This window comes from Lepus europaeus, chromosome 6 (assembly GCF_033115175.1).
Source record: "Lepus europaeus isolate LE1 chromosome 6, mLepTim1.pri, whole genome shotgun sequence".
Lineage (NCBI taxonomy): Eukaryota > Metazoa > Chordata > Mammalia > Lagomorpha > Leporidae > Lepus > Lepus europaeus.
The window spans coordinates 78,651,409-78,676,296 of record NC_084832.1 but is presented as its reverse complement, the minus strand read 5'-3'; the positions used below and the strand labels follow the sequence as shown (position 1 = coordinate 78,676,296).

The following is a 24,888-nucleotide window of genomic DNA, read 5'->3' as shown; positions in this document are numbered from 1 at the left end:
CCACAGTAACATATTAAGTTCCCGGTTTCTTTGCATTCACACAGATATTTGTTTTTGGCTATATTTTTATATATTTTAGTAGGTTTAAGGTAGGATCTCGTTGTGGTTTTGATTTGTGTTTCCCTTAAGACTAACGGTACCTTTTAGTGTGCTTATTGGCCATGTATAGATGTTCTTTGGAGAAATGTTTATTCAAAACATATACTCTTTTTTTCTCAATTGGATTGTCTTTTTACATTTGAATTTATAAAAGTTCTTTGTGTGTTCTGGTTACTAGACCCTTATCAGGTATACAGTTAGAAAGCATCTTCTCCAATTCTATGGGTTGTTTTTTCACATTATTAATAGTGTCCTCTAAAGCACAGAAGTTTTGATGAAGTCTAATTTATCTATTATTTCTTTCGTTGTTTGTGTTTTAGATGTCATATCTAAGAAACCACTGCCTAATCCAGGATTATTAAGATTTACACCTATGTTTTAGAGTTTTGTTTTTGCTTCTTACATTTATATCTTTAATATATTTTTTAAATTATTTATTTATTTATTTGAAAGGCAGAGTGACAAAGAAGAGAGAGAGAACTCTCCCACTTGCTGGTTCATTCTCCAAGTGGGTGGCAGGGGCCAAGTATTTGGGCCATCATCCATTGCCTTCCCAGTTGTATTAGCAGGAAAATGGATTGGAAGTGGCAAAGCTGGGACTCAGATCAGCACTCCAGCATGGATTGTGGTTATCCCAAGCAGTGGCTTACTTCCTGTGAATGCCTGCCCCAGTCTTTCATGTATTGTAAATTACTTTTGAATCTGGTGTGAGATAGGAGAATAATTCCTTGAAATTTTGCTAGACTCAATTGATGAGCTCAGGGTGTCCAAGCATTGAGAGGGATGAACTTTAAGTGCTGTCCGTGGAGGAAGAAGAAGGATTTGCTGTTAAAAGGTCAGATGATTTAGAGACAAAAATGTAGAGATTAGTGTTATATATACTTAATTGTACCAGCTGGATTCTGCCATCTTGCAGAACTTATCCCTCCCAAGTTCTCACGCTCTAATGAAGGAGATCATGTGTTACAAACTAAGTTACTGATGCACTGGTTCATACAGCTACAGAAGAGAGCCACTGCCTGGTAGGAGGCAACAGGCTGCATCCATTAGTTGTGATGAGCAGGAGAAACTTTCTCATTTTGGTGATGATAATTTGACAAACATGGGGAACACTGCTGGCGTGGACTAAGGAAGGGAATTAAGGTGAATAAACTGGCAACAAACCAGCCCAGTAGGTAAGAACAGTTTAGGGAAATTCCCTCTATGTCGTGTGATTTCCTGAAAGTGTTGAGTTTCTCTCTAGCTCCTACCCCTCGGTTAACACTCATCAGGCTCTGTTCTCCACGTTCCCTTAGATTTCTGCGTGTCTTCTCAACAGTGGTCCCAACACCCCAGCCACCAAATGCCAGTGTTACTCCCCCCACCCCAAAATACCCGGGAGTAGTGAGGCCCTCTTTAGAGCAACTTGTTCTGACTGACAGTTTTCATCATATATTCAGCCTTCTTTCTGTCTCTATTATGAAGCTCGGTGTCTGTATGTAACTGATGTTCAGTATGTTTGTTAATTTTAGTTAAGTCTGTGCTCGCTCTTCCATAAGTTTTGTTTCACTGGGAAAACAAAACCTAATTGTATCTGTTGAACAAGTTGGCCATTTTTCATGGATCTTGACAAGTAGATTCTAGAGTTTATATGCAAGAGAAAGGACCAAGGAGAGCAAATACAGTATTTAAAGTAAAAGATGAAGGCTGGGGACCCTTTTCTTATACTGGCCCTGTCAACCCGTATTGATCTTCCACTGTAGTAAATGAATACACTGTGGCATTGGTACAGTGAGGGACAACTGTATCAATGCAACAAAATAGAGAGCTCAGAAATGAAGCCCCAGACAGGCATTTGGCCTAGCAGTTAGTAGGCCCATATCCCATATCAAAGTGCCTGGGTTCAAGTCCCAGATTCACTTCAGATTCCAACTTCCTGCTGATGCACACCCTGGGAAGTAGCAGGTGATACCTCAAGTAATTGGATTCCTGCCACCCACATAGGAGACCCGGATTGAGTTCCCAGCTCTGTTCTTCAGCCTGGCCTAGCCCCAGCCTTTATAAGCATTCGGGGAGTGATTCAGTAGATGGATACTCTTTCTCTTTCTGGATATTTGTTCATTAAACCATGTCCCTTTTCTCCTGGGCATAAACTAAACTACATTTCCCGGTCTCTCTTGCTGGCCCATGTGACTGAGTTCCAGCCAATGGACTGAAGGCAGAAGTGATACACACCCCTTCTAGGCATAGTCCATAATCTTCCCATGAGCAATTCATTTCCCCCACCTACCAGCTTTAAGGTCTCTTGAGAACCCCAGAGCAGAGGGAAAGCACCAGATAGAAGAAGCCCGGGTCCCTGACCTGAGCCTGGAGGAGAGCTTTCCAGGATAGCAGACCATCCAGAGAACATGTGTTAGGTAACTTATGATTCAAAAACAAAAACAAACAAACAAAAAAAACCTTTGTTGTGTTCAGTTACTGAAATTAGAGAGTTGCTTGTTGACCTACCCTAATACATCATGCCACAATGGAAACTTGGCTCACAACACTGGGCAGGGCAGATATCACAGAGAAGATGGATTATCCGATGTTCAGGGCTAGGACAGGACATTCAGCTACATAGACAGCAACAGCAGCAAATTCATTCCCTACCTCGTGCCCCATTCCAAGTAGATCCAAATGTGAAAAACAAAACTTTAGACATCTTTATGATACCAGAATAAGGAATGGAAGTCAAAGACATACAAAATACAAATGAGGAGGAGAAAGATTAAAGTCAGCTACATTAAAGTGAAAAACCTTAAGGAGCCAGTGTTTGGTGCTCTGATTAAGACCCCCACATGGAGGGGCTGGCGCTGTGGCACAGCAGGTTAACGCCCTGGCCTGAAACACCGGCATCCCACATGGGTGCCAGTTCTAGTCCCGGCTGCTTCTCCACTTCTGATCCAGCTCTCTGCTATGGCCTGGGAAAGAAGTAGAAGGTGGCCCAAGTCCTTGGACCCCTGCACCCACGAGGGAGACCCAGAAGAAATTCCTGGCTCTGGCTCCTGGCTTCAGATCGGCTCAGCTCCAGCCGCTGTGGCCATCTGGGGAGTGAACCAGTGAATGGAAGACCTCTCTCTGTCTACTCTCTGTAACTGTCTTTCAAATAAATAAAATAAATCTTAAAAAAAAAAAAAAGGACACCACATGAGGCCTGCATGCCACACTGGAGTGCCTCCGTTTGAGTCCTGGCTCCACTTCAGATTCCAGCTGCCTGCTAATGTGTCTCTGGAGGCAGAAGATTATAGCGCAAGTATTAATCCCTGCCACCTGCATGGATAACCCAGCTTGAGCTGAAGTCTTCTGGCTTTGGCCTGGCCCAGCACTAGCTGTTGCCAGCATTTGGGGAATGAACCAATGACTGGAAGATTCTATCTTTCTCTTTGTGCCTTTCATATAAGGAAAAATAAAGAATTTTTTAAAAAAATTAGGGACCAACACTGTGGCGTAGAGGGTAAAGCAACCATCTGCAGTGCCGGCATCCCATACGGGTACCGGTTCTGGTCCCGGCTGCTCCACTTCTGATCCAGCTCTCTGCTATGGCCTGGGAAAGAAGTAGAAGATGGCCCAAGTCCCTGGGCCCCTGCACCCACATGGGAGACCCAGAGGAAGCTCCTGGCTCCTGGCTTTAAATCAGCCCAGCTCCAGCCATTACAACCATCTGAGGAGTGAGCCATCAGATGGAAGACCTCTCTCTTTCTCTGCCTCTGCCTCTTTGTAACTCAGCCTTTCAAATAAATAAATAAATATTTAAAAAATTAAAATAGTAATGAAAAAATCTTTTAAAATAAAAACTTTTGAATAAAAAAATGAAAAAGTTACCAGAAAGGTACAGACAAGCCAGAGACTGGGAGAAAGATGTGCCCATCAAAAAAAAAAAAATTGAAATACATACCAAATAAAGGATTGGCCCCCAGACTATTCAGAGAGTGAAGGCAAAAACCCTCAGTACAAAAATGGACATCTTATGGAATAATAAAACTTGAATAGATACATGTATATGAATAAAAACTAAACCCTACTAGTTTTCAGACTTATAAATTAAAATCAGCTAATATCAAATTCAACTGATTGGGAAAATTAAGGTCCACCAGTGCTGCATTTGCCACCTGTAGTTCATGTGAACTTCCACAAGCAGTTAGGAAAGCAGTCTGGAATATCTGAAAGTGGAGCAAGCTTCCCTGTGCCCCTGCCACTTCCATGGCAATGGAGGGGGTGACATTTTATACTTCCTAAGCTTGGTCATGCACTGTGTTGTTATTCTCACCATTGTCTAAGTCTGGAAAGGCTCACTGGATATTTTATAGACAATCACACCCTGCCTTTAGTCCTCCATCCTGAAGGCTCAATCCGACTGGCCCGTCCTGCCCTTTCTCCTTGCTTACAGATATTACTCCTTGATTGCTTTCCAGCTCCCATGTGGTCATGATGAGCCAAAGAGCTTAAAATTAGCATGCACATTAATAGCCAGGGTGTACCACGTGCAATCTACTCAACACTACTCTGCCTTCTTCCCTTCTTGCGTCAACTGTTGAAAACTTCCCGTGTGATAGTGTGTTGCCATTGTCCCCACTTAGTCATGAAGACCCTAAAGTGAGAGAGGTGGCAGGCAGAGGAGGCCGTACCCCGTCAACTTCCTTGCAGAAGCTTCTCTTTGCTGCATGCTCAATTGGAAGGGTGGGTGAACTGCCTGGGTCTTTCGGGCCAGGTGGCTTGGGAATGCAGTAACTGAATTAGCCATGTGAACCACTTCCCCACCCTCTCAACTCTGCCCTTTGTTCTGGCTCACGAAGGCAGTTTATTTCCAGTTGTTTTCCTTCGCTTATCAAGCAGTTGGCTTTCTGGTTTTCTGTGGTCAGCATTGTTGTAAGGTGCTCGGAGCATTTTAAGACTTGAACAGCCATGTCCAAGTGCAGAGGACTTTTCCAGGTGCTGAATAATGTGTCTCTAATCACTGGCTGAACCTAAGCTGGTTTTCAAAGTGTAGAACTGTTGTTGATCGGCAACTGTCTCCCGTCATAATGGACAAGAAGAGAGTTTTCCATCACTGTTTTATTTGTTGTAATTCAAGCCTTCTGACAGAGGGGAATACACTCTGACACTCGTATTTCAAATGCATGAATCATTTCCCAGCCTGGAAAACAGCCGACCTCTACATTAACAGGTTCACTGAATAATGAAGCCCCTGTTAAGGCAGTGATGCCGGGTGCAAGAGGGTTTGATCAAAAGGCGTTTGAACTCCGCAAATGATACAAAATGTTTTTCTTCCTAAGAAATTGTCATAAGCGGTTCAGCAAAAGTCTCCGTGTGAAAGGTTCTGCGCTCGGTTCAGCTTCCACCACGCTCGTCAGTGAAGAGGTTCAGGCAGTGTGTCAGCAGGAGGCTGGACGTTAGGTGATTCCTGTGAAACGTGTCCAGGGGCCGAGCCCCACTGCCCACATCGGAGTTGTCATGGGAACCTCCAGAGAGACTCTGATTGCTAGCGCTGGGCTGGTGAGCCCACTTGATGCTTCAGTGTTCGGCAAGCTCCGCGTGTCACTCTCCCTGACTGCCTGCAGATCAAATGCGTGCGTGCTTCTTCAGTCTGACACCCAGGAAACAGTGCCAGTCCCTTCAGGGGAGTTCCGTGTGTTTCTTCCTGGCGTTCTCTTGGCCCTAGCTGGAACTGGGAAGAACCTCGCACAGTATCTAAAAGAACAACAACACTTAGCTTCTGTTTTAGGAAATAAAGCGTTATTTTTTCCTTCCTCAACATGCTTTTCTTTAGAAAAACCACAAATCTAACCAATTTTCAGACTTTCAGGTCTTAGAGGGTCAAAGAACAACCACGTCTCATACTAAAGGGTTGAATAACATCCCTGGATATTATGAACACTGAAGCCATTTTAGTAATCTTATCATTTTTACTCAGTCCCTAGCTAGGTAGAAGGTTATGATTATTGCTTTTAAATGATGAAAACAAAAAAATGTAATCTTTCACTCCATGCCTCTACTTCCCCCAATGCCATTGCTTGTTTTGCAGGGTACGTGGTCGTGTTCTGACAACTGGATCCTTTTATTCTGAACCAGCAATGATTTTGGTGGATTCAGGCTCTCCACATTAATAGATCAGACCCCACAGCTGCACTGGGACATATAGTTAGAGAATATCATTTGACAGGAAGTGGATGACGGTGTTGTTGTCTTTAAGAGGTTGCAGATGTGCAGCCCACAAAGGGTTGGGGAAAAAGAAGAAAAGTCTGGGCCACAACAGCTTTTCCCATGGAAACCTGGTGCACACACACACCACAGTGTACCCTCTCTCCGGGGTGTCAGAGCCGTTGATTGTCTGACTTCTGTATTGAGAAGTAAACCCCAGTCATTAGTAGATGCCTTCTGCCTTTGAAATGAGTGAGGCTCAAATTCAAGGTCCTCTCACTCTGGGGGGCCTCGGTGTTCACAAGCCTGGAGGGGACTCTCTATCTCCCTTCTTGCTACTCCACTGCCTTCCTCCCACACCTGTCGCTCTAGAGGCCAAGTGACCAGAGTTTCTGAGAGTGCTGAACTCCCTGTGCTAGTGGTCCAGAGACACACAGCTCTCTCTCCGTATCCACAGGCTCTGCATCTGCGCATATTCACCCAAACTCAGATCGAAAACATCTCTCAAAATTGTGTCTCTGTTGAATAGGGACAGGTTTTTGTCCTAGTCATTATTCCTTAAACAATTCATCGTACGGACTGTTTAAATAGCATTTACATCGTATTAGCTATTAGAAGTTGTCTAGAGAGGATTTAAAGTATACAGAAGGATTGCACAGGCTCTCTGCAAATATTAGAGTATTTTATAGAAGGCACTTGAGTATCTGAGAAGTTGGACCCCCACTCTGGGGGTCCTAGACCCAATCTATCTTCAACTCTATTTTTATGTTCGCTTCTCCCAGGTCACTCACATTTCAGAAGAGGGCTTCTCTTTATCTGTGAGTTTTCAAACAAATGTGTATCACAGCACTACACAACTACACACACACATATAGGCAAACTGTGTGTGTGTGTTTGTGTGTGTGTGCACGCACCTGGATAAACTTTGAGAGATGAGCAGCTTCTCTGACTTTTGTAGCATACCATTCAATGTAGGGAATTGAGTGATAGGCATTTATGCTGTGACCAAAGAGAGTTCTTTTCCCCATCCTGTTGGAGAGAAGTATTTCTCAAGTTAAGAACTCAAGTTCTGGGACCGACATTGTAGTGTAGTGGGTAGACCACCACCTGTGATGCCTGCATCCCATATAGGCGCCGGTTCCTGTCCCAGCTGCTTCACTTCTGATCCAGCTTCTTGCTAATGGCCTGGGAAAAGCAGCAGCAGATGGCCCAAGTGTTTAAGCCCCTGCCACCCAATGGGAGGCCTGGATGAAGCTCCTGGCTTCAGTCTGGCCCAATATGGGCCTTTGTGGCCATCTGGGGACTGAACCAGCAAATGGAAGATCTCTCCATCTCTCCCTTTCTCTCTGTAACTCTGACATTCAAAGTAAATAAATAACATTTTTTTAAAAAAGAACGAACTCAAGTTCTAAGGCAGATGGCAACCTTGGGATGGGTGGGCAAGTCTCAAGGGTGAGGAGGTCTATCTATTCTTCATGAAGTTACAATTAACACCCTGTCTGCCTCCTTCCCACAGGTCCAACCTTTGCTAATGAAGAACAGCCAGGCCCGAAGGCAGCTCTGCCTGCCAAAGATGCACCCAAGGGGACCAGCCGGGTGGCCCCTCCGGCACCCTCCAACATGACGCCAGCCCGAAGGAGCTTACTGCCCGCACCAAAGTCCCCTGCCGCAGCCGCTGGTAAGTCCCTGTGCCTCGGAGAAGCTCCATAGTGGAGTGCCCTTTCTGCATTAATAAAAAGCCTTTGAAGGTCTTGTGCACATCAGTTATTTGGTTGAGATTACAGATGCATTTTAAATGCCATTTATAATTAATAATAGCACCACCACTGTTTCAAAGGCACTTCTTATATATTCATGTTGAGATTCTCTCAGTTCTTTCTCACTGCTCCCCCAGTCCGATAACCCTTTGAATCACATAGTTTTGATTTCAGAAAGCAAAAGCCAAGCTATTTTAAGCAGATTGGCATTTGGCTCAGGGAAGCGGGTGCTCCGGAAGCTGTAGGCTGCATCTCCAGGAGACCCAGCACCCCCATGGGGAACCACTGCCCCCTGCTGGCTGTAGGCTCCACCTCCAGAGATGAGCAAGACCCAGGGACTGGTGGCTAATACAGGACTCCAATGTGCCTGCTAGATGCATGCCAGCAAAATGAATCCCCCTGCCCTGCATGTCCATATTCATGAAGCAAGGGACTGGACTCAGCTGGGTAAAGATGCAATGAGTGAAAGTGCTTGTCCACAGACACTGCCGAGGCAACCCATTGTGGTGGCCCCCATCACATGTTCTCCCCTCTTATCTCGCACAAGTGCATCTGTTCTCCTGCAGTGTGTCTGAGTGTGTTGTTCCTCGTTTTCCATCTTCTGCACTATAGAAGGCACATGAACAGGAAGGTAGAATGGGGGTTGAGCCCTAATCCACTGTAGACAGCTCACCAAATTGCTATTTATCCCTGCATATTTTTCTCTTATGAATATAATCATGTATCAACGTATAGATGTACATACATGTGTGGGGCTTATGGGTTTATAAACATGAACTTGCATTATAAGAATTTCTAATAAAAAAAACCCTGAAACCTGAAATGTTCCAAAATCTGAAACATTTTCATGTTTAATTGGAGAGGCGGGGATAGAGACAGGTGGACAGATGGAATTCCCATCCACTGGTTTGCCCCCCCACCCCCTCAAATACCTGTAACAGCCTTGGCTGGATCAAGCTGAAACTAGGGGCCAGGAACCAAATCCAGTCTCCATGTGGGTGGCAGGGATACAACTTCAATGACCTGATGTCTCCCAGGCTGATTGTAATGGCAGAAAGCTGAAATCTCTCATACGGGATTCAGGCATCTTAACCAACATCTTAACTGCTTGGCCAAATGCCTACCCTGCTAAAATCTGAAACTTTCTGAGTGTCACCAACAAGAAACCACAATGGAAAATTTCACCCCTGACCTCATATGACAAGTTACAGTCAAAACAAAGATGTTAACAAAATTCATGTTTAGACTTCAGTCTCTTCCCCAAGATATTTCATTATATCAACTGTTCTGAAATCTGAAGTTTGAAACATTTCTGACAAGGAGTACTCTTTCTACATATTGCTTTCTTTACTCAAATGACACCACGGAAATGCTTTCAAGTCAGGGGCATGGCCCGTTCTTTTCAGTCGTCTTCATGGTGTGGTATACCATGATTTATTCAACTGTCCCTCCCCCCCCCCCATGGGTACTCACTCTGTACCTGGTGTCTGCCATGACAAATAATGCTGCGGTCAATAGCCTAGAATGGGTGACATCTCTCCATGGGATCAATTCCCAGGAGCGGGACTGAATTGTTGGAAGCCTTCGTAGATATCCCTGCATTCCTTTTCCAAGCGCTGCCCTGTTTCCTGTTTCCACCCATATCCCAAGTGGGAATAACTGTTACCTCTTTTCTTAAATTTTGGTCCACTTAGGAGTAAAGCGCTATCTCAAAGCTGTTTGAATTTGCATTTCCCTGACCACCAGACCTGCTGAAATCCCTTGCTGTGCACTGCGTAGCATCTTGTGGGTCCCTTGGGTAGGACTTAAATTGGCATGCCTAGTTTTATTCTTCCTCCAGGGAAGGTGTGCTGCTCAGGGCAGTGTCCCTGTGAGCATCCCCATTGCCTGCTGCCATGCCTGACTCAGAGCAGGTACTTTGTACCTACTTGTTGATAGTTGAATGAATGAATGAGTGTCATATGTCATTTGAATCTTTCCATTTCAATGCATTAACAGGATGACCTTGGTTTAATTAGCAAATAGTTAGTCATGCCCATGGTAAGTCAAATCAACCCTCTAGACTCGCATTTCTCAAACCTTGGTGCTCCAGACCCTGTGAACATCCAGATTCCTGTGTGCCTCATTCCCAGGATTTCGGATGCAGAAGTTTTGATTTGGAGCCTGAGAATTTGCATTTTTAGCAAATTTCCCAGGGTGTGCTGCTGCTTCTGCTTTATGAATCACTGTAACAGAAAAACAGGCTAGGAATTTGAACAGACACTTCCTAGAAAATGCAATGCAAATGGCCCTTCACCATAAGAAAGGTCAACCTCATAATAAGAAATGCGTAAAGTTGGCCGGCGCTGCGGCTCACTAGGCTAATCCTCCGCCTTGCGGCGCCGGCACACCAGGTTCTAGTCCCGGTCGGGGCACCGATCCTGTCCCGGTTGCCCCTCTTCCAGGCCAGCTCTCTGCTGTGGCCAGGGAGTGCAGTGGAGGATGGCCCAAGTGCTTGGGTTCTGCACCCCATGGGAGACCAGGAGAAGCACCTGGCTCCTGCCATCGGATCAGCGCGGTGCGCCGGCCGCAGCGCGCCTACCGCGGCGGCCATTGGAGGGTGAACCAATGGCAAAAGGAAGACCTTTCTCTCTGTCTCTCACTGTCCACTCTGCCTGTCAAAAAAAAAAAAAAAAAAAGAAATGCGTAAAGCAAAACTATAATGGACCACATTGTCACACCTATTACACACAAGAACCCAGAATTTGACAACATGCTCTATTTGTGAAGCTACAAGGAAATGGTCTAGCTCCTAGAGATTGTGGCAGTGTCTAACTTAGTTGTCCCACCCTTAGGACTCTTTCCTGGAGTGGGACTAGCCACTACACAGTGCACGAAGTAGTAGCCAGAGACTGAAACCTACTCACATGCTCATTAATAGAGGATTGACTGTGAATAGAGTCTCATGCACTCTCAGGATGCATTGTGAATGAATGTTGCATGAATGGGAAGTATCTGTTTGTACTGCTAGCAAGTGGTTTCCAGGAGATATCATTAAGAAACGTGGAGAAAGGTGTGTAGAGTAGGCTGCCTTTTATCTAAGCAAGAGATAAATTTTATTATAGATGCAGTTGTATTGAGAAAAAGCAGAGTATAAAAAAGTAGAAGATATTAATATTTGTATTCTGTTTTTGAAGACTTATTTATCCATTTGAAAGAGCAACAGAAGGAGACAGAGAGAGAGAAAGAGAGAGAGAGAGATCTTCTACATGCTGGTTTACTCCCCAGATGACTGAAACAGCCATGTCTAGGCCAGACCAAAGCCAGGAACCTGGAATTCCATTCATATCTCCCACAAGGGAGCATCTTCTGCTGCATTCTGGATTGGAAGCAGAGTAGCTAGAACTCAAACCAATGCTCTGATATGGGGTGTCAGCGTCGCGAGCAAGGGCTTAACCCACACCACCACAGCGATGGCCCTGGACTTCTTAACTTTTTAAAAATAATTACCTATCCTATAGGTGAAAAGAAGGCTAGAATGTAAGTGGAGGCTATAGTGATAGGCTGAATATAACGTGTTTACTAGATTTGACTTTAAAGTCACATAAGTATTTTACAAAATTACATGTTACCATTAAATTTTACAAATTTTAAATAATTTACCATTAAATTTTACAACATGTAAAAAAATCAAAAGTGAAAGTAATTATATAGTTGTGTGCTGGCATAACTAACCACAGAACAATCATTTCCAGTGACTTTAAAACCCAATAGTTAAGGGCAAACATTTTGCCTACTACTTAAAATTCTGCTTGGGGTACCCACATCACATATGGAATACCTGGGCTCTGCTACCAATTCCAGCCTTCTGATAATGGAGACCCTGGGAGACAATAGTGATGACTCAACTAATTGGGTTCCTGCCATTCATATGGGAGACCTGGAATGAGGTTTCTGGCTACCAGTTTCAGCTTGACCCAGCCCTGACTGTTGTAGGCATTTGGAGAGTGAACAAGCAATTATGAAAGCAATCTCTCTCTCTCTCTCTCTCTCTCTCAATTTTTTTTTAAATAAGCCAATATTTTGATTGTACATCCCTAGTAGTATATAATCTAGATTCAGAAAGAATTACAGCAAAAATATGAGACTGTTTTCAGTAATTTTGTTATTGGCAGTAATGTTAATACTGTAGTTCTGCATCTACTGTTTTTCTGCATTTGTATCTTATGGGCTAAATGGGGTATAGGTATTACGGGATAGGTATTAACTCATCTGAAATGTATTTTTGATTTCCAGCTGTGTCCCCTGGAACATCATACACAGTGAGTGATGAACCAATAGTTCCCGTGCCCAGACTGTGCTCTCTAAATATGTTTCCCTTTGAAGGGAGACATGGATCCTGGGAGAAATGACTGGCACTGGGCAAAGAACAGTAAATCTAGTCTCCCAGAACATCTCGCCATATCAGAAACTGAGACACACTCAAAGAGTACTAGAGCTATAGCAAAATTACTCAGGAATCAACCTGAATGAGCTCCTAAAAATTAAATCTTTAAAGAAAGAAAGTTTGAGTATCACTATGATTAGTAACCACTATGAATGAATCCTCATTAAAATGTGTGTTTCCATAAAGGCGAACAAAACAAGACAAACAAACACAGACACTAGACACTTTGGAAAATGCTAGGAAATTACCTTGCTATTTTGAAAGTGGGTAAACAAGAAAAAAGAAAATATTTGAATTCCTTCTCCATTCAGCCTATTTACTTCAAAACAGACAATTTATAAAGGAGAAGTTTCTCTTTATAAAAATATCCTAGGCTAGGGGCTGGCGCTATGGTGTAGTCAATAAAGCCACCACTGTCCGTGCGAGCATCCCATAAGGGCGCTGGTTCAACTCCTAGCTGCTCCAATTCCGACCAGCTCTCTACTATGGCCTGGGAAAGCAGTAGAAGATGGCCCAGCAACTGCTGGAGCTGAGCCTATCTGAAGCCAAGAGCTTCTTCTGGTTCTCCCGTATGGGTATAGGGACCCAAGGACTTGGGCCATCTCCCTCTGCTTTCCCAGGTCATAGCAGAGAGCTAGATCAGAAGAGGAGCAGCCAGCTCACGAACCAGCACCTGTACGGGATGTCAGTGCCAAAGGCAGAGTCTCAGCCTGTTACCCCGGTTCGTACTTCTTGTTACTTGTGAATTAGTCTTGGGGGAAAATGAATCTTGATATGGTCATTAGATTTTACTAATTTACTGGAAATGCAAAGGAATCCAGAGAAGCATATCAGAAACACCGTGGGGCTAGACTCAGCAAATCCAGACTCTGGAAACTGGAGGACCAGCGGATTCACTGAACATTAGCAGCAACAACAAAATCTGCAGAACACAAAAGGCAAACACCTCTTGTGGGGTGGGGTGGGGGGTGGGGAGATGAAGTTGGAACCTGCAGTTTACTAATGACTCAGAGATATCAACAAATTGCAAATAGGGATCTAATTTTGGAACCTAACTCATATTCATCAAAAAATGTTTAAGTAAAATTGTTAAAATGTGGACATTGGGTATTTATGGAGAATTTAGTATTAAGTAATCGTTGTTACTATGTTGAGTTTTATGATAGCATTTGTGGTTATGCTTTTGAAGAATCATTTTAGAGATTCATGTAAATAGGGACACTTCAAAAAGTTCATGGAAATTGAATTAAATGATGTTTATTTTGAAACAAAAACTTTTGGAGTCCATGCACAGTTTTTCCATGATACACATTTTCTGTGAGCTTTTTGAAGACTCCTCATCTGAGTGGTATGTTCCCTGGAATTTACTTCAGAGCAACCCAGGATGGTGGTAAGTATAGTTGGTGTTGGGCGGCACCATGGCTCACTTGGCTAATCCTCCGTCTATGGCGCTAGCATCCCATATGGGTGCCAGGTTCTAGTCCCGGTTGCTCCTCTTCCAGTCCAGCTCTCTGCTGTGGCCTGGAAGAGCAGTGGAAGATGGCTCAAGTGTTTGGGCTCCTGCACCCTCATGGGAGACCAGGAAGAAGCACCTGGCCCCTGGCTTTGGATCAGCATAGCTCCGGCCGTAGCAGGCATTTGGGGAGTGAAACAACGGAAGGAAGACCTTTTTCTCTCTCTCTCACTGTCTATAACTCTGTCAAATAAAAAAAAATAAAAAAAAACTTCTTAAAAAAAATAAAGCATAGTTGGTGTGAGGTAGATGAAACTTCACTCACCACGTCTAGTCCATTTTTGAAGTTGGGTAATGGGATAAAGAAGTTAACTGGACTGATCTCTCAATTTTAGTTATCTAATAGCCTGGTGAAACATGCAGAGAGATTGGCTGTGTCTGTGGAGGTAGACTTAAATGGAAATAATGTATGTCAGGTGTGAAGAAGAGGGGGCAAGGCAGGCAGTATTTAAAACCATAAAAATGCATTTTCCCAGTGTTTTGGCTACCTAGGGGACTTTCAAAAGCCATGCAATCTTGATAACAATTCTCATCCACCTTGTATTACTTTATAAAATACTTTAACACACTGAATCTAACTTGATTCTCATAAAAACCCTATGAGGTAGTTAGGGAAATGATTGTTTTGTATGTGGGGAAACTGAAGCTCAAAAGAGTTGAAATGAATTATTCAAGGTCATGGAATGGCAGCGGGGGCAAACGTATGTTGTATAGGTTTCCAGTGCTTTCTCTGTTATCATGCTGTAATACCCCCTGGGGACTGTCAGATTCCACTGGTGGGCTACAGTATGTGTGTTTGTTCCCAGTAGATTTCCTGTGTGTGAGCTGGGATGGTGGTTAACAGGCAAGGCCCTCCTGAAGGTTACCTGGTCAGGAACTGGGAGTTGCACTGACCTCTGTGGTCTTTCCCTAGTCCTTGTTCCTGCTTCAGCATACCCTATGCATGACCTTCAGGTTTTCAGTAAAACTGCAAATAATGCCTTTTGGGAAAGAAGTGTTGGCCTTTCCCTAAAAACTGGAATCATTTTGTGTGTGAAAACATTCATCCAGTCCTCCCTCACTGAACACACGTGTGTTAATTTTCTCCAAAGGCAAAAATTTAAGTCTACCTGCTCACTCCTTCTTGTGGATTTATTGGTTTTTATTTGGAAGACAGAGTGATAAAGGCAGGGAGGAGGGAAGATCTTACATCCTCTGAGTCACTCCCCCTAATGCCCACAACTGCAAGGGCTGTACCAAGCGGAAGCCAGGATCCAGGAACTCAGTTGCAATCTCCACAGGGCAGGGGCCCTAGTACTTGGGCCATTATCTGCTACCTCCTGGGATGCACATTAGCATGAAGCTGAATTGGCATTGGAATCAAAGGCATGAATTAGCCCCAGGCACTCTGATATGGGATGCTGTGTTAGAACCCACTGCCAAACAACATCCACCCCTTCTTATCTTCCTGATGAGCTGTCACTTTGTTGAAAACTCAAGTAAGCATTCTTTCAGGCTGTTCTACATGGAACTTACTCTGCTAACATAAGTTTTGATGATGGCGATGGTTATTTCCTTTCCTCCTCCAGACCAAAGCACATTATATACTTGCTGAACCTGTACCGATTCAGTGACCAGCTTACTGAATACTGTGCTGGGGGTTAGGATGTTCTGGAGATAGAAAGACGTGATTCCTGTCCCAAAGGACTCATAGGCTGATGGTAGATAAACACAAAGAAGCCTTTATTAAAGCATGGATCAGCAACGCTTTGATGAGCGGATGTATATATGGCCTGGTTAGAAAAGACTACAGTTTCCCTCACTTTGCATCTGTACTGCTGGGCTGACTTTGCATACGCTAAAATAAAATCCAATGTTTTGCCAGTCTTTTATTAAAAATATGTGTTTCCCTCTCTTTGTATAGCAAACTACTAACAGGATTTCTTTTTCTACCATATGTTGTAGAAGATTTTGGTATAGAGGCCCTGAGGTTTGTCAGAATTGCAGGACTAAAGCAGTCATTGAAGCATACAACACAGACTTGGTACTCTTTACAGAAGAGAGACTAAACAGCCTTTGCCAACAAAGTCAGGTGTGGAGCTCAGGACAGGGTGGCCAACATGGTCCGCTTGCTCCACTTCCCATAAGGAAGCCTGGTGTGCACCAACCCCAGCCACACCCATCCTAGCCATTGGGTGTGGAACAAATCTTCATTTGTCTCAATCAGTCAAATAATAATAATAATAATAGGGTCATAGTATGTACTCCACAATATTGTTTTGGGAATTAATGCAAATGCAAGGACATGGAGCTTAGTAGGTATTGATAAGTGCTATTTAAATCATAATCTGAGGGTGGTCTTTCCAGTCTCTTACAGGCAGGAGAAGAGGTTTTGTGGAATTTCTGTCTTCTCCGAAATCAGTGTTTAGTTGTATTTCCCCTTCACCCTACTCTTTGCCCTGACCTTGAATCCTACTCACTTTCTCCCTCCCTGAACTTACCTCCACCAAGACCCTCACTGTAGCACAGAGGGGAGCTGTTTGCCATGAAGAGCCTACCTGGGCCCCATGCCCTTTTAATGGAAGGGGCTGTGCCTTCCAAAGCTGAGAGGAGGAGAAAAGGATGAAAAACCCCTGAAACACTCTCTGTGCCTTTCTCTAAGTGACAGTTTGCTGCCTTTTGTCCAAAGACAGCTGAGTTTCCAATGCCACGTTTGCTTGCACTTGTGAGTTCCCTGCAAACCGGCACCAACACGGGGGCCTTTCTCCGTGAGTCCCTCTGGTAGAAACATCCATCATGCTGCCTGGTTGGCTCAGGTTAGGAGGCCACACACATTGCCCTCAAGACCAGAGAAAATGGAACTGAGTTGTCAGCAGAGGAGTTGAATTGGGAAAACAATGCAGAAAGCTCATTTTAAATGAATTTCCGACTTTCTTCTAAGTTTTATCTAACTCTAACATCCGAGGCCTCCAGCATTGAAAAATCATTGCTGCTAAAAGGTAAATTTTATTAGAGAATTTCAACTTTGCATCTATTGGTTTTCATTTCTTATTTACATAAAATCCAGTTTCTAGACCAAAATCAGTTTTCACATTACCTTGTTCTGTCATCAAGCTAATTAAAAAGCAGAAAGAGAGCAAGTAATTGGATTCCTTGGGACTGAGCCGCATTTGGGTTATTTTAATTACCTAGATAACACAGATCTGATTGCCTTAGCCTTTGCTGGAAGAATTTCTACTGTGACTCTTTGCTTCCCTCCTTTGGCAATCCTAGGCTAATAATGACTGGGCTCTCTGGTCTTAGGTTGTCTGCTGTGACTGTCACAACACTGTTATAGGTGGATCTGTTGTGTACCAGCAACAGAACCTGCTCTGGGAGCACTTGGGTTTTTCCTGTAACCTAGATCTCCAATAGGAGTTTTTCGTGAGCAATTTTTTTTTCTGGTCCATTCATTGAACAAGTGTCTAAGTGCTTGCTTTAAGGCACAGGTGACTTGAATTCCAGGATAATTAGAACAGCCATCAGCTTTGAGAGACTACAGTGAGGTAAATGGATTTGTAGGCTAATCACTACAATGAGAACAAGAAGCTTGCAATATTATTATCTGGATTCCAATTAATTCCAGCAGACCAAGAATTCGCAGTAAGGAGGGTGAAGGAAAGAATGACCAGTAAAGTTTAAATGAAACACAATAGATTTTATGCATGATTTATTTAATCATTTACTATTGATTATTTGTGCAGTGACTTCATAGTTTTAGAAAGACCTAGGACAGTTTGTGGTAAAGAGCACAGAAAAACACAGATACAGGGATAAGAGTTCAAATGGCTCAATAGGCTAATCCTCCGCCTTGCGGCGCCGGCACACCGGGTTCTAGTCCCAGCTGGGGCACCGGATTCTGTCCTGGTTGCCCCTCTTCCAGGCCAGCTCTCTGCTGTGGCCAGGGAGTGCAGTGGAGGATGGCCCAAGTGCTTGGGCCCTGCACCCCATGGGAGACCAGGAGAAGCACCTGGCTCCTGCAATCGGATCAGCGCGGTGCGCCAGCCGCAGCGGCCATTGGAGGGTGAACCAACGGCAAAGGAAGACCTTTCTCTCTGTCTCTCTCTCTCTCTCACTGTTCACTCTGCCTGTCAAAAAAAAAAAAAAAAAGATGCCAGTGTTGTGATTTAGTGATTAAGCCAACAATATCCCCAGCATCCTATATTGGAGCACTGGTTCAAGTCCCAGCTCCTCTGCTTCCAATCCAGTTGCCTGCTAATGTCCCTGGGGGAGAAGCAGAAGATAGCACAAGTTCTTGGGCCCCTGCCACCATATCAGGATGGAGTTCCTGGCTTCAGCCTGGCCCAGCCCCGACAGCCATTTGGAGAGTGAACCAGTAGGTGCACGATACCTCTTTGTCTCTTTCTGTCTCTCTTCTTTTCTCTATCACTCTGGCTTTCCGAGAGAGAGAGATAGAGAGAGAGAGAGAGAGAGAGAGAATTCAGTAAGGGCCAGCAATTGGCTTATGGTTGAGATGCTGGTCAGGACTCCTGCATTTCGTATGGGAGCACCTGGGTTTGATACCTGACTTGTCATCAGATTCCAGCTGCCTGGTAATACAAACTGTGGGAGCCAGCCACCCACATGGGAGACCAGGATTGAGCTCCTGGTTCCTGGCTTCAGCACTGGCCCAGCCCTGGCCATACAAACATTTGGGAAGCAAAGCAAAAGATAAGAGCCTCAGCTCTCTCTTTCTCATTCTTTTACTGTTCTCTCTGTTTCTTTACCTCTCAAGTGATAAATTTAAAGAAAAAAAAGAATCCAAGTGAAAAAACGAGAAAAGGGTGACAAAACCAGGTTCAGAGCTGCCTAACTTCAATGGTAAAAAAACAACCTGTTCTGAGAGGGGTGGGGAAGAGCCTCCTTGTTCATCAAAAGAGAATAATTTATTTTCCAGCACATATTTTTGAGATCCTAATTCTATGAATTTTTTAAAATTACATTAAATAATTGACAATAACATTGGGTGTGTGATTTAAAGTCATGTTTTTTGAACAAGAAATAATTAGAAAATAGTCTACAATTTTGGAACAGGAAGAGCACTTCTAAGCATCACATGAAAGCTGCGAACACTTTTAAAGTGACAGACTTAACTGTGTAGGAATTTTAAGCTAGTTTCTATACTGAAAAATACCATGGACTTGAGAAAAAATGATAAACTGATAGAAACTTCTCCAGCAAAGTGTCAGCAGGCAAAATTGGCCTAAAATTGATGAGAACATCAATGAGAAAGAGCTGAATTTGAAAAATGGGGAAGAGGAATTCACACAGGAAAAGTACAAAGTGGTGAATGACTAAGCACACAAAAAGATTCGATTGTAAAATGAGAAACCACCTTTTTCACCTTGAGTTAGGAAAAAATTAAAAAGAGTTCCTACATCTGCTGTTGGTCAGAATATGCAAACATCCTCTTGTAGCAGTAGTGGGAAGGGAGATAAGAAAGTCTTTTGGAGAGCAGTTTGCAATGTCTGATTAAATGAAAGTGTGCATTATGTGTAATCCAGTATTTCCACCTCTGAGATTCTCATATGAAACTCCTTGCTGAAGCAACAATGATACATGGTTATGTACAGGAACTCTTAATGCAATGTCTATGACACTGAAAAGGAGGAAACAATCTAAATATTAATTAATGTGAGAATATGCAAATAAGTTATGCATCCATTCAATAGGTGTTTAGGTGGTCACCACTAAGAATGAAATAGATCTGCATGAATTCTATTAGAGAAATAGCTATACTATATATTGTCAAAGGGGGAAAGCTGTGGAATATGACTGTTTCAGTAAAATCCAAAACAACTCTTTTTAATGTGTGCCCTTTTTGTAAACTTATAGAAAAGGGTGGAACTATCTAAACAATTAATAGCTATTATCAGTGTTACGTCCAAATGGGGGAAAAGTGATGAAGGAAAAGAACTTCCATCTTTCCGTTGTGTTCTTTGGATATGGGCAGAATTTTTCCAAGCATGTTTCAATTTTTGCTATAAAATATATAAAAATAACTGCATCAAAATAAGGTAAAGAATTTGGGGAAAATGAAATAATAAACAGAATACTTCAAAATCTCATAGTTCACTAAACAGCCACTAGCAGCATATACTAACATATTCCTTCCAGTCTTCCTTCTTATATGGGAATAGATATTTGTCATACTTTTTATATAGCTCTGTGTTCTGCTTTAAAAAATTACTTATTTATTTGAAATGCAAAGTTATGGGGTGTGGGGCAGAGAAACAGAGAGAGAGAGAGAGAGATCTTCCATCTGCTGGTTCACTCCCCAAATGGCCACATTGGCTGGAGCTGGGCCAGGTTGAAGCCAGGAGCCAGGAGCTTCTTCCGGGGACTCCCTCATGGGTGCAGGGACCCAAGCACTTTGGGCCATCTTCTACTGCTTTCCCAGAAGCATTAGCAGGGAGCAGAAGCGGAGCAGATGGGGCTTGAACCAGCACCCATATGGGATGCTGGCATTGCAGATGACGCCTTAACCCACTGTGTTACAACACCAGTCACTCTGCGTTCTACTTTTATATTTAATATTATATCCTAAGGATTTTCCAGTGTCATGATTAAAGGGCGAAAACATTATTTTAATGATGTTATAACTTCATGTTGATCAACCACAATTTATAAACTGTGTATCTGTTCAGCATGTCACTGTCATGAGAAAACAAATTGTAATACATTTATTCTGCAAAAACATTTTGCTGGGGGTTGTCAACATTCCCAACAAAGTGTAGTGAGGATTTCCGGGGAGGCCTCCCAGGCCTCAGAAGTGGTTATATTTATGGTTAAAACTTACTGAAATGAAAGGATACAGAATACAGTCTACAAAAGGAAAAGGTTCTCCAGGCAAGGTTCAAATGAAATCAAACATGAGTTTCCATCAACCTCCTCCAAGGGGAATAGCTCAAGCTGGTCTTCCTTGCTCCGGCAGTGATATGTTTCGTGAGCATAGTTTAGCCATTGAGAGGAGTTCACCTGGGCCTGGTCATTCCCGTAGCAACTGTTCTTGCACAGACTAGCTAAGCAAACGGATGCCATGTGGCTCAAGATCGTGGGCCTGCAAAACACCAGGCTCAGTAGCAGCGTTCCCAGAGCTCAGCTCCCCAGAGCTGGCCCGTGGCCACTCATCAAACAGACCCTGTTTGGGAATGGACAGAATCCTAGCAACTCAGGCCTGCTCAGCCCTTTCCCACAAATAAGCTGTGGCCCAAGTTTCTCACATGTCCTTAGGATAGACTTCTGAAAGTGGAAATATTAAATCACGCTGAGATGTGTTTTCAAAGTAACACAGAGGGCCCAGCCTTGTGGCACAGGGAGTTAAGTTCCCTACTGCGACACCAGCATCCCATAGCAGAGTGACAATTTGAGTCTCAGCTGCTCTGCTTCCAATCCAGCTTCCTGCTAATGTGCCTGGGAAGGCAGCAGCAGATGGCCCAAAGGCTTGGGCTCCTGCCACCCAGGAAGGGGACCCTGATAGAGTTCCTGGCTCCAGGCTTCAGCCTGGCCCAGACCTGGCTGTGGCAGGCATTTGGGGAGTGAACCAGCAGATGGAAGATTCTCTCTCTCTCTTTCTCTCACTCTCTCTCTCTCTGTGTCTCTTTGCCTTTCAAATAAATAACAAATAAATGTTTCAACTGGAGACCATTATGTTTAGTGAAAAAAGCCAGACCCAAAATGACAAATATATATTTTGTCCAATTTGTGGTAGCTCATTTATAAAGGACAAGAAAAAAAAAAACTGAATGTATAAGAGTGAATTGACAATTTGATTATTGCTTAAAGCCCTTATATCCCTGAGACACAGTGGTCTTTCTACTTTTTAGTTATTGAACACTGTATTTAGTTGAGCATTAAGCCTGTGATTATAAAGTAAATTAAAAGTATGTTAGTGCAAAAATTAAAGGAAAGAGGAGGGAGGGATGGAGGGAAAGAGGAAAGTATCATTACATTCTTAGAATTGTAACCATGAAATATATGAAACCTGTTTTCTTTTTTAATAATAAAAAATTTAAGTAAATAAAGCAGAAATACCTTAACTGTGACTATTTGCTATATCATAAATCAATTAAGTCAAGGATGGACTGTTAAGTAATAGTTGTTTGGAAGCTAAAGTAACACAGTCTAGGAGTGTGCCTCTTACAAACTCCAATCAAGAATGTGGAGAACTCATAGAAGCACCTTGCCAGCATCTGTATCCAAGTATACTTTTAAAGTGACAGGTGTCTCCATTCTATTTAAGGGGATAAATAAGTCAACATTAGCTTGAGCACTTTCTTCAGTGTGGATCTGTGCCAGACTCATATGCTCAGATTTCACAATGCCCTCCTGAAGTCTGCTCAAAAATTATCGTCCTTTTCCAGGCACATTTGTTTGATTGACACATAATGGCAATACATATGTATGGGGTATGATGTGATGTTTTCATTCATGTATGCATTGTGCAGAAATCAAGTCAGGGTAACATCTGCCAACACCTTAAGTTTCCATCACTTCTATATAGTGAATACATTCAAAATCCTCTCTTTTAGCTATTCTGGAGGTACATAATGCATTATTGTTGAGAAGAGCTACCCTGCCGTGCAGTGGAACACCAGCAATGATACCTCCTGTGACATTGTACCTGTTGTCCTGCTTCTGCCTCCCCCACCTGCCACCACCTCTCCCCAGCCTCTGGGGACTATTCCACCCTCAACTCCTGTGAGATCTCACTTATTTGGACTTCACATGAAGTGAGATTGTACAGTGTTTGTCTTCCTGTGCCTGGCTTATTTCTGAAGCAAAGACATTGAGGAAGAGCTTGGAAAAATAAAATATTTGGCTTTAGGAAAAGCAAGCAAAAATGGGTCACTTGCTTGCTACTGTAGTCTTGGTTTTAAATGATTTGGAGATTCTTCTTTTTTCTTCTTCTTTTTTTTTTTTTTTTTTTTTTTTTTTTGACAGGCAGAGTGAATAGTGAGAGAGAGAGACAGAGAGAAAGGTCTTCCTTTTTGCCGTTGGTTCACCCTCCAGTGGCCGCTGCGGCCGGCGCATCGCGCTGATCCGAAGCCAGGAGCCAGGTGCTTCTCCTGGTCTCCCATGCGGGTGCAGGGCCCAAGCACTTGGGCCATCCTCCACTGCACTCCCAGGCCACAGCAGAGAGCTGGCCTGGAAGAGGGGCAACCGGGATAGAATCCGGTGCCCCAACCGGGACTAGAACCCGGTGTGCCGGCGCCGCAAGGCGGAGGATTAGCCTGTTAAGCCACGGCGCCGGCCGGAGATTATTCTTACTATAATAGTATATGGTATCTGTTCCTTTAACATAAGTAGCACTTAGAGCAGGTTATTGTTTTATGATGAAAAAGGTATGATGCCTCTTCATGTAGAAGCCATTGACTCAGGAGTGTTCAGAAGCCACCCAGGAGCAATACCAGAAGGAGGCAAGTTCAAAGCAATTAGGTTGCTCTGGGCTCTTCAGTGCAGATGGTGTTATTGCTTGGTGTTGACTGTGTTCCCCCTGAGGCTGAGTCTGAACTGCTATCACAGCTTCAACATATTTGTCATTGTGAAGCCAACAGGGGGACCTGCAGTGGGTTTGGGGATAGAGGAAGTTGCAGGGAAATCAAAGTGTTTAAAAAGAATCTTTGCAGGAGAAATATGAATGTAATACGCACAAGCCCCGTTCCTTTGCATGAGGTCACAGAGATAGGAAAATAGGATGGGGGTGATGCATGCAGTGCCTGATAAGAGGAAATGTCTACGTCATCATCCCGAGAGCAGCCATCCTAGATGATCCACTTGCTGTTGTGTTTGGGATCGCAGCTTGTGAATCACAAGTCAAGTCTCAGACATCCAGGGAGTAAGGGCAGGTGAACATGTGGCTAGGCATCCATTCATTCAACAGAGACTTATTGAACACCTCCTTTGAGTTGACTACTGGGCCAAATACCTGGGGGGATCTTGATCCATAAGATGCATACTCTCCATGTCTCTGTTGATGTGATATCACAGGAGACAGAAACAGAGAACCCATATTTGTATACTTTATTACAGTTATGTTGAGCACTATGAAGGGAAAATGAGTGTGAAATGGAAACATGGGGTAGGGAGACCTAATACAGAGTTTAGAACACATGGGCAGGGACCCAAAGGTTCCATGGAAATTGCCAGGCAATCACGGTGAGAATAGCTTTCCATCCGGGCGAATGCCACAAATTCATTCCCTCTTCGGGAAATCACAGGTTTCCCAAGCTTCCCTCCCCCTTATAATCTTACTAGGACTGCTAACAATCAGATGCCTTGTTAAGTCTGAAAATGAAAGAATGAACCCCCTGCCCCCTTCCTCTTTCAAACCTTTTATGGAGGAACCTGCAAACTAGGATGTGGTCAAAAGACAAATAACATGAACAATATCACAATGAAAATTCTTGGCTGCTTCATCAGTCTCGAATTTTACTGGTGAGTCCAGTAAGATTCACTGGAACAGTCTAGATTTTTCTTTCAAGGCACTTGAGTTTAAAACCTAGCAACTTCATCCTCTAATGCTGGATGAATGGCCCAGTGTACTGTTTATCTGTTATAAATGATATGCCACAGAGTGATCCAAGTGAGACAAAGGAAGCATCTCTCTCTCTCTTTTTCTCTCTCTCTCTTTCTGCCATACTTTTCAAGTAATTTCACAGAAACAACAATAAGAATAATATGTGAGATGATTTGGAAAGCATATGGGACACACCTGTACAGCCAGAGAAGGATCCTTACCTTGGTATTAACCCGCCTGCAGGCTGGAGTGAAACCTTTGTCTATGGAGTTTCCTCAGAAATAGGGCACGAAAATCCTACCTCTCATTGATGAGGTTCTACACGTAGTGTATCTCAAAGGTTACCTATCTGGTGTTTTGCCCACTGTGCTTGTCAGAATTGAAGAGCTGTGGGAGC

The 24,888-nt window shown here is 43.5% G+C and overlaps 1 protein-coding gene across 2 annotated transcripts in view; it reads left to right on the top strand.

The window, feature by feature from the left end:
* MTUS2 (microtubule associated scaffold protein 2) overlaps window positions 1-24,888 on the top strand; it is a 443,786-nt gene that overhangs the window by 233,377 nt on the left and 185,521 nt on the right. For both annotated transcript variants that reach the window (XM_062195381.1, XM_062195382.1), the window contains exon 4: window positions 7,775-7,936. In XM_062195381.1, the coding sequence (XP_062051365.1) occupies window positions 7,775-7,936 (162 nt within the window). The remainder of the gene's footprint in view (window positions 1-7,774; window positions 7,937-24,888) is intronic.